This window comes from Rhea americana, unplaced genomic scaffold (genome assembly GCF_003343005.1).
Source record: "Rhea americana isolate MKP2758 unplaced genomic scaffold, rheAme1 scaffold_30, whole genome shotgun sequence".
Lineage (NCBI taxonomy): Eukaryota > Metazoa > Chordata > Aves > Rheiformes > Rheidae > Rhea > Rhea americana.
The window spans coordinates 3711097-3721786 of record NW_028186424.1 but is presented as its reverse complement, the minus strand read 5'-3'; the positions used below and the strand labels follow the sequence as shown (position 1 = coordinate 3721786).

The 10690-nt window shown below is 35.2% G+C and overlaps 1 protein-coding gene across 1 annotated transcript in view; it reads right to left on the bottom strand.

Moving 5' to 3' along the window:
* Nucleotides 1-5390: 5390 nt before the first annotated feature.
* Nucleotides 5391-10690, bottom strand: part of TRMT44 (tRNA methyltransferase 44 homolog) — a gene marked incomplete at its 5' end in the record, with an annotated part of 16690 nt that continues 11390 nt past the window's right edge. Inside the window, 5 exons of the mRNA XM_085309688.1 lie at nucleotides 5391-5647; nucleotides 7137-7253; nucleotides 8227-8617; nucleotides 9290-9473; nucleotides 10034-10140. Of these exons, the coding sequence (XP_085165814.1) occupies nucleotides 5415-5647; nucleotides 7137-7253; nucleotides 8227-8617; nucleotides 9290-9473; nucleotides 10034-10140 (1032 nt within the window). The remainder of the gene's footprint in view (nucleotides 5648-7136; nucleotides 7254-8226; nucleotides 8618-9289; nucleotides 9474-10033; nucleotides 10141-10690) is intronic.

Sequence of the window (10690 nt, the reverse complement as noted above, 5' to 3'; positions counted from 1 at the left end):
GTATCACTCTATTTGTTTATTCCGCTATTGTTGTTTACACCACTGTAGATACACAGATCTGAAGAGTTTTGGAAAAGTGCAGATTGTGACATCTCTATTTATCAGGAGATATCATAGAACAATTCCAGACCTTCTAATTTACTAGAGCAGAAGACTTACCAAAAACTGGCCTTCTTTTTTCATCTACTGCGTGACCTAGATCAGGATAGGCATTTTTAGAAAAGAAATCAGCATTTCACGGGGAAAAAAATGACTTAAGTACAGAGTTTCTTAATACTAGTTTGCATTTCATATTGCCAAGAAATGACTAAGTAATTTAGCCTCTTCCATTTAATCACACCAATTATCAAAATAGCACCACTTAGTTGTAATATACTTATTTTGCATAGGTAGTTAAATTTATACAGAAAAAAGATCCTAGAGAGAACTAGATACAGACTTTTAGTTTTTCAGGAGAAAAATAGAGGTGTGCTCTGACTGATATGAGAATGAATTGCCTAAAATATCTAACTAAATGCAATGCAGCCATGAGCCTACTTTCCCTAGAAGCAATCTCAGGCCTTTCTGAATACGGTGCATTTGCAGCTTTCTACTAGGAGCAGCTCATATCTGCAGCTTTCTTTTTCTCTTTCTCCATCTGCTGGTTGTGCGGGAAAGCAGCACAGCCTCAACATGAAGACATCAGACTCAAACGATTCTGCCCTCACACCAAGGTACTTTCATATTACAAGGCTTTTAATAGTTTCTCTGTATTTTGTATTTCTATAAATGAGATTAACGTCTGTCATAAGATATCCCATTAAAATAGCTCTGAGAGAAAGGGCAAAAATACCTGATCTTTACATTTTTTCAGGAAAAAAAAATAACTTTTTGAAAGCATTCCTTATCTGCTTAGATTCCAAACATAAGAATATGACTGCTGGGCTAAAGCATATGGAAAGGSCTGTTTATGTTCACAGCATTATCATATCACTGCTAATACATGATGCGTGCACTACACGGTAGAAAGTCTTTGAATCAATCTGAGAAAACAGACATTTAATAAAATACTGGAAGACAAAAAAAGATGGAATGTTTAAACCTACACTGTTCCATAGTATAGGAGAGATCTAACAATGCARTACTTGTACTCAATGGATTTCTTTATGAAACACCAAGGGTTGATGAAGATACCACAGGGACTGCAGGATAAAACCATTGTCACAGGGAGGGTCATACACTCAAAGAGAACAGAAAAGTGTGATTTAGTAGCAAAGAACAGGCCACTCGAAAACTCCCCACTCTATTTAACACCTGAGAAAAGGTAAACAACTTCCCCTTCCTCTCTCAGTTCCACATTTGTTCATTGGATTAAAAAAATGCTAGAATGAAGCCTGCAATTTGAAGGAAAAATGCTGTCATTTCACAGCTGTTGTATCTCTGTGTATAACCCACACATAATATCAATTAGTAATGAAGACAGTTTCCTTATTGCTGCTACAGTAAAGCGATCATCAAAGTAGTTAAAATTCTGGGTAGGCTTTCTAGGAGAAGAYTGTTTTGCTTTTATATATAATGTCTGGCTAGCTGTCAAACAACAAGACTGATTGGCAGCTTGAATGATGGTGCTTTCAAAACGTGCCAAGCGCGCTCGGCTTCAGCAGCCCCTCACCTGCCCCTGGAGCACACACAAATACCGCGCACAGAAAGRGCTGCATCTGCAGAGCCCTTATGCAGTTTTGCCCGAAGTACAGGGTGGCTTGCTGAGACACTAATGCAAATAGTCTGGATCCATCGACCCCTCAACCTCTAGCACCCATCTTTCCTCTTATGAAGTTTGCTGTAAAGCTTCCTCCACAAAGAAATCTGAATCCACTTAGAATCACTGAAATCTCTTATATGAAATTGTATAGGGAAGAACAGAGCTGGATTGCAATTATTAAGCAGGTTTCACCTTGCAGTATTTTAGTAGCACAGTTAGAAATGGCTTAAAGCAGCAGTTATAAGATGGTAATTGAGCACTAAGCAGTTATGTGTTTTCACCTGATAAATATGAACAMTAAGTTATAATATGAAGGAACACCACAAACTCAGCAGGTCCAAATAAGTGTTCACAAAAAATTACTCACAACATGCGAAGCCTAGTCATGAAACCACAGCCATGTATATACTCTTTGTATACACTATTCCTGTAGTAAGTAGACTTATATATGCTATATATATTCTGTACTAAGTATAGTAAGTATACTACTGCAGCAGGCTCCCATGGAGGAAACGCACTTACACCCTTAAAGGAAGTTTTAACAGTGCTACTTACAGGTACAACATGATAAAATAGCAAACAGATAAATGTGAAAGGTATTCCTTGTAGTAACATGATAGTATTATGTTTTGGGTGTACTCCCAAGTATATACAATTTTTGTATGAAAATATTCTTAAAATAATATGTATTACCAGCAATATCAGAACATAACAGACCAGGGACTGATGCACCTTTAATTGATGCCAAATACAAAAGCAGTTTAGTAGACGCCTGTCACAGTATCTATTTTAACGATCACTTTGTAGGGCTATTACAGATTGTTTTCCATCTCTGTAGATTCTGAAATATCTGCCTATATGACATCCTCAGCAAAGCTAATGATTGCTCATTATTGCTTACTTGTATTGCAAGATAAAGCTGGAGTTCAACCCACAAAATCATGCTTCAAAGATCACTGAAGATAGAGTTGTGATTTAAAATTTTGAATCTGAACAAATGTTAGACAAACTGTAAGACTTCATCTAAGAATTGCTCTAAATCAAGGCTACCTAAGAATTTGTAACAAAAACTCATGACAGGAGTACCATAAACAGATAATCCAAATAATACACGTACAAAAAATTGTACTATTTTGAAATGTGACAGAAAATAGACTGCCTTGAAGATAAACAAAGGTATTTCATAAGGAAAACACTGCCTCATGATTTTGTTTTAGGGATCTGATTAAAAAAAAAAAAAAAAAAAAAAATCTCAGTAGAGTGCTGAATTTTAAGAGAGTAAGGAAACTAAGAAATTTTCCCCCTCAATTTATTTAGATTAGTAATGAAACTATAGCTAATCTTCTTTATAAAACTATAGCTCATCTACAGATAAAAATATAAAATCTTTAAACCTTAGCAATTCTATGATTACAATCTGTCATCTAACTCTTCTCTATATATATACTCTGTGTCTACAAAATTAACACAGCAATTATTTTCCCTCTATAATGATAGGCTTCAAATACAGATAAATTAACTGAAGGGTAGTAATGCTAATAACTAGGGACCAAAATGACAGCTTCACATCAACAACCGGGATTTTGTGCCTGAATCCCTTGTGGAGAAAGGTGGTTTTATTATCAGCAAAACTGATCCTTACCAGCTATAGGAATTTATCCATTGCCAAAGTTAGATACTGCATGAGTGCCATTTTAAGACTGTGGATCACAGAAAACACAACAAGAAACTAAAGCATTTAGATTAAGCAAAGCTACTTTGTGTATTTAGCTGTTACCTTTGGATTTAAATGCAGAATTTATGAGGCTAACTTCTGATGTAAAAATGAGGAGAAAAAATGTTCTCTCACCACTTTTCCAAACAACAGGGAAGTTTCTATAATTACAGATGTTGGACGGCTTCCCACCTGCAGTGATGCCAAACAGCGAGGAGAACAGGTATTATGAATCCATGATAGATCCACATACTGTTATTTTTAGAAAACAAAGTAAGTTGATAGCTACTACCTTACAAACTATACTAGTTATCAGGAAATTTYACAATCAAAGAAAAAAAAATAAAGGTAGTTTTAAATTCACTAGTCTGGTCACATGTGTATCTGTAACTTCAGTAAGTCAGACAGTATTTTATTTCCCATTTGTTGGAAAAGTTAATAATAATAGGGGAAAAAAAAAAAAACTTCCTTCAGCTTCTTAACCTTGACTTCATGTAAGCCCATCTGACATATTTATGGGTTCTGTAGGTGAACTCTAATTGAGAAAAGCACCTGTTTCAAGTCAAATACATCCTTCCCCAAGGTGAAACATCAAAGAAGGTGTTGATGATTAGAGAAAAATAACTTGAGTGTCTGGTTTTGCTCTTTGCACCATCTGGAAACAATCTCCATCTGGAAATAGTATGAATATGATTTTATACAGGTTCCTACTTTGCCAAACTTTTAACATTATAATAACGAATAAGCATCTTGGGGAACTCTTCTTACTTTGCATGAAGCCAAGCTAAGGCTAAGGCATGGCTTTTCTAAACTTTCTTCCCTTCTGTAAGCTAAACATTATCAGAAATGCTTACAAAAGCTAAACAATAACCACTCTACCAACTGCATTCTCTTACTGTGCTGCCCTGTTTCATAGCAGTCGCACTTTACAGAGCTGATGCTATTATTCTTTCCCTTAGCCAAATAACCCTAACTGAACTACATCCTGCATGCTCTCCCCTCAGAGCAGGATCCATTACAAGCATGATTTCCCTATCCCCACCCAAACTTGTAGGTTCTGTAATCTTTGGGATAAAGCACTAGATGCAACAGTCTTGAATTTAAGACATGATATACAGCGTTACAGAGCACAGCTGCTGGGGAAGGCCCAGAGAGTGCACTACTGTACTACCTGGCAGCTGGATAGCATGGTAAGTAATCCTTGAGTAAGGGGTCAAGTGCCAGATTTAGTCCCTTCTTTGGCATGCTATGGGCTGCAGCCTGTTTTAAAAGCAAAAAAGTTTTGGTTTAAAGCAAAGGCTGTAAGGAAAGTGTCTTTGGAACTGCTTTGAAAAAGATTTTCAGTGCCACCTTTCCTTTTTCTTTTGACTTCAATTATTTCCTTCCTGTGTTCTTCAAACTCCTTGTACACACAGCTTACCCACTCTTAGAGCCTCATTACAGGAAAAAAAGTAGGATTCAGGGCTACCCCCTTGCTCTCACTTCCAAATTTCTCCTTTAGATACATACAATATAAAAAGATGTATGTTACAATATAAAAAGAGGTAATTTCTTCACCAGAAGTCTTCTTTTTGCTATCTGATAAGCATGCCCTCTACCATTCTATATATTACTAGGTATACTAGACTACACACTATACAAACGAACTGATCAAAGATGATGAACAATGTCCTAAAATTTTAGGAGTTTTTACTTTTCTAGTYACTTAAAGTATATTTCAAATGCATGTAAGACAAGCCACATCTTTTAAAAATAAAGAAAATCCAAGGCTATATATATACTTTACTCTCTCAATAATAGAATAAAAAAATAAAAACACATGAGAATTTATAAAGAAATTGGAAAAAAACATATGAATGAAACAAAAACCTTATCATACAGGTGTTCATACACTAGGCAGTTCGAGTCAATCATAAATCCATTCATGTACACAAATTTAAAATAAATTGCAGCATTTTATTATTGTGTGTGCTTTTTCTTTTTCATAATCTGAGACTGTCGTAGCTCATCAGTCCCATGAGCATATGGGCAAGATTCAGAAGGCAAAGAACAACCATCAGGATGGTGAATGAAAAACCAACAGAGACGTGTTTTAAATGCTTCAGCTGAAAGGCGTCGTTTTACTTCAGGCCTGTTTTTCCTTGATGGTTTCTCTTTTCTCCAGTCACGAATGCAAACTCTCCCATTTAGAACTGAGATTTAAAAACAAACAAAAAATATACAGCTGTTAATAGAGAGTCATGGGAATTGTACTGGAAAAAATGCACAGTGACATCCCGTGAATAAAATACATATGCTACAAATGGATCACTCAGGCAAAACCAAAATGTTCCATTTGCACAGAAATAGAAAGATGCGCACAACAAATTAAGACAATGTAGACATGGACAAAAGGAGAATTGATTGATTGCCTCTGTGAGAGGTTTTGCTGTCATGTCAAAAAGCCTGATGCTCCCTTCTATCATCTTTACAGAGAGTTTCTTTGTTTTCCCTTTTTTTTTTTTTTTTTTAAATACCATTTAGGATAATTTAAATTAAAAGGCTCTAAATTCAGATTGCAACTTCCAAACCTTCAGCTTTATAAACATAACCTTTCCCTTGTTCAAAACTTCATTACTCCACATTTAAAATGTGATTAGCAGCAAAAATCTAGTAAGTCTTTTGCAACTTAACTAGAAAGAAATGCTGCAAAACGTTGGTCAACTGATCAAAGTTGACTGCACAAAAGTGTTGACAAGTGTAGTCTTGTATACAAATCAACAGTCAAAGGGTAGGAATCATCATAATTAACAGATTCAGCACTGAACCAGGGATTCTTTTTGGTTCTTAATTTTGGCAGAGTTTTACTTTTTACTGTCTCAGCACCATAAGCTGTACACAAAGATTTATCTGTGAACTTCTGTCAGCTCCTTACATGTGAAAGCAAAACAGAATAGAATAAATGAAAAGTAACAAGAAGAGAGAAATAAAAATGTAAAGAAAAAAAAACAGTGAAAACAAAGACAGAGGAATCTACTGCTTGTAAACTGGCATATTTTATTTCATATTCTACTAAAACTATCCTTTGTATCACACTTTTGTGGCTTTGAACATTTAATCCATGCCATTTTGTATTCCGAAAACTGCTATGCAGGCTACCACAGGCTAAATAAACACATTAAGGCTCACACAGTTAAAGGTTCTTCACTAGGCTGGTTTTATCCTGTGTTTGCATTTATTTTGCAGGGCCTGTTAAGTCCCAACTAAATCTCAGTGAAATGCTTTAGGGAAATTACTCTGAGCTTGACTGCCTGCCCCCCATGCCCACCCCAAATCATTACAGGAAAAAGAAAAGTTCTCTCTAGTTACACTACAGCATCCAATTCATCACTTTAACTAAAGGGTCACCCTGCTAGAAAGCTCTCTTTTCAGACACAACTGGCCGAAGAGAAAACTCTTTAATGACAGCTGCCTTTCCAATCTTATTCAAAGGAGAGTTTTAACTAACAGTATCTTAGAGCAATGAAGTGGCACATAAGCACCACCTGGTTTTCCACAAAGGTATAGACAGCAATTAAAAAAAGACCACTACTATGTTAAATAGAGAAACACAGAGAAGCCATAAAACAGATTATTAAAAAACAGCAAGAGGGAAAAAAAAAAAAAAAAAAAAAAGACACTCTCTCTCTCTCTAGTCTTTACCTTCAAATACTTGATGGTTGTTCTTGAGCAGTGTCTGTAGGCCTCCATATTCACTCTTTAGCCTTTTTAAAGTCTCTTTATTTAAGTGCTCTGCTACTTCTTTCAAGGAAAGGTTTTCTGCAATAAATAATGAGGTAGGTATTAAATAAATACACACACACACACATATATATATATATATAAATACCAAAAAGCCCTGCTACTCCCATCAACTCTTAACTTCTGTATAAATTAAAAACTACAAGCAGAATCTATGAATTACCTACAAGCACTGCAGCAGCTTTGTGCTTCTAGTATCATGCCTGCTATGTATTTTATATGTATATTGTCTGTAAAATGGAAGCTTTCATTCTACAGTACTCAACCCAGAATATCCACATTAAAATGCAATTTACCACTATACGTACACTTAAAAAAAAAACAAACAAAAAAAACCAGTAATATACAATCCTCATTGTGCTAAGCACTGTTTTCATGCATGCAGTACAGAGACTCTGACTGAGGATGTCCTAGCATATTAGCGTATGACAGAAAACTGTGAGGTAAATAATAAAAGTGGAAGAAGGAAAGCAGAAAGGATAGCAGTGTTTTAGAACTACTGTGTTTATACAATTAACAGAACCTTCTACTCCTTTTCTTTGGAACTAAACTAACTAAATATTCCCAATCATGCTGTGACCAAATGGCACTTCAAAGCACTTCTTATAGTATTATAGCCAGTTATTATGTGACTATCCAAAACCAAACTTAATATTCACACAAAATAGGTGTAGACTGATGTGTTTTGGGCAACAGGGAGCAGCTTTGTTTTGTTTTTCTTTTTGTTTTTTTAATTTTGGCTTAGTATTTAAGTGTAGCGGAAATATATAAAGCAAATAATATGAAATAGAATTTATGCACCTTATTTGCATCCCAATGTGCAAAAAGGTGTAATTAAAAAAAGGCCTCTGATTTGTCTTTCTAGCAGTGCTTGCCATTACTTTTTGCCCTTGCTGACAGAGGTTGTTACATTACTGTTCACTCTATTTCATAAAATCTGTTCACTTACTAAGCTTACAATAAGGCAGATTTTAAGGAAAAACAATCTCACCTCCTTGATTCCAAGTGTTCATACTTGTGCCACATGTATTATAGCAGGATTTTTCTTGGGTTGAATTTAACAGCAAGTTTGCCACATTCAAAACCACATCATCTACAAAATCCCGAGGAAGAGCAGCACAATTTCTGACTTGTTCTACTTTTTCCCTGGGTTGAAATCCAGGCATCCAAATTCTACCAGTGGTCTCAGTCTCATTTCCAGGAAATTCAGCGCCTGCTTCTTTGCACACATTGTCAGAGGCATCATTATGATTAAATCCAGCTCTTCTGTCATATGTGACCTCAGCACAAGTCCGACGATTATGAATATATTGTGTTATCTGCTTGTCAATCAGAGCACATTGCACAGGTGGATAGGTCCTGTTTTTCCCAATAAGGCACACCTATTTTAGCAGACACAGGTAAATCATTATTTCTATCATACTATTTATATAGATACCCATATTTTTACATAGTCCTCCAACTGGCACACGACTTACCAGGTTTCTAAATCTAACTAAAGGAAATGTCCACTGGAACTCAATGCTCATTAGTCTAAGGTGCGTTTTCTTCTCATTTTTTAATTTTAGAATCATGGAAGAAATCCAGTAATCAAACCATAATCCATCACACCATACAACCAACAAAAACAAAAAGATTTTTCCTGAACCTCAGATTACTTACAAGATTACGGCTGAACATCTTTTTTTACTTTGAGAATATTTTGCTTCAAACTTCATGGGACATAAAAAAAAAAACAGCAATATCTGAGGTAAAGGAAACAACAAAGGTAGTTGAAAATTTAAGGTGAAAAGTCAGTCTAGAAGTTTTTCATCCCATAGAGATGCATAAGAAATAACCATAAACCTTCYACTCTTTGATGTGTTTGGAACTGTACCTATGACCCTAAGTTTGATACAGCAGATCATTCAAAAAACAAATGAGAATTTTTAACCTCTCTTCAGAGAGCACTGTTTGAAGTAATGCCATTGACTACAGTCTATTCATTATTACTGTTCTGTAAGACCAAACATCCATACACTTCAGAGAGCTAGCAGCATTATTTAAAATATTACCCTTTTAGTTGAGGGAATTCTAAGGCAATCTTCTTCTACATGAAAACCACATACCAATCCCACTTGGGAAACAAAATCAAGATATTCTCTGTACTGAGTCTTCTTGCTTTGCTTTCGGCTATACTTTCCATGGAAATCAAAGAAGCAACATGGCAGCACAAAGTAGCAACAAGAATAGGAAGACCTACGAGAATGATGATAAACACGAATAAATGTAAAAGTCCGTTAGATACAAGCAATAATGGCAATTTTTATAAAGTGACAGGGCTTCAAGAAGTAATACTTTCTCTTTCAGTAATTCTATTAGTATAAACTTTATAAACTTAGTAGTAAAAGATACTGTTTCATAAATTATTTGCTATAGCAAATTACTGTGGTAGATTGGTTCACGTGACCAAATCTCTAGCTATCAACCTATTGCAACTGGTTGTGATGAGCAGAACAGTTCAAAGAAAGGCAGGACACAAGAGTAATTTTTCACTAGATTGAAATATAAAGAATGAAAAACAATTCATTTTTGAACTTCAAAACCAAATGCTATATTATTCTTAATTCTACAACAGAATAAATATTACTTCTATACTTCTTTACAGGATTAAAGAAGAAAAATTACATAGGTAATTAATCCTGGGCACCAAGTCCTGCGAAAAGGACAGAAGGTCTGGCTGCAACAACTACAGTTTTTCACCAACCATGCATGAGTAGATTATGTTTTTAAYTAAACTCATTTTTTTTTCTTCATACCTAGCTGCAATTACAGGTATCCACGGTGTTAATTCATCTGAATGGTTTCCTATCAACCAGTCAATATCGGGGAAGAGCTGACTGTCACCTGGAATGATTGTACATTCCTGAGAAAAACAGTAACAGCAACAACAAAAAAAGTAAATGTAATTATATTTGAATATATTTTATTTCTTAATAAAGCATGAAGCAACAATATAAAATCCTACAAGCTGACAAATATATGGTGAACGAGAATCACAGAAGCTATCAGAATTTTCCTCAATCTTCACTTTTGTCAGGCATTAATGTTTTTACAGCTTCAAACACTAAATTAAGCAACAGCAGTTGTTAGAACTATCTTATGATGCTCACTAATATAGGAGGAAAACTGGGAAGCAATAGGTGCATACCAGTTAGAGAAAGGTGGCTTATTTGGTAGCCTTTACAAAAGCATTTTGCTCACAGAAATTCAGTATCTGTGGATTGAGATACCAGTTCAGAAGTCCTCCAACCACAATGTTGCCTCAGAGAATAATAATTAGCCTTAGGAACACTCTATTCAGATATTCTTTGAAACATGATGAATTCTTCATATGGGTTGAGTGCCTTTAAATGTTTGTCTTTCTTGCATTCACATGTTCTTACCCAGACATTTCTCTGCTTAGCTCAAGAAAC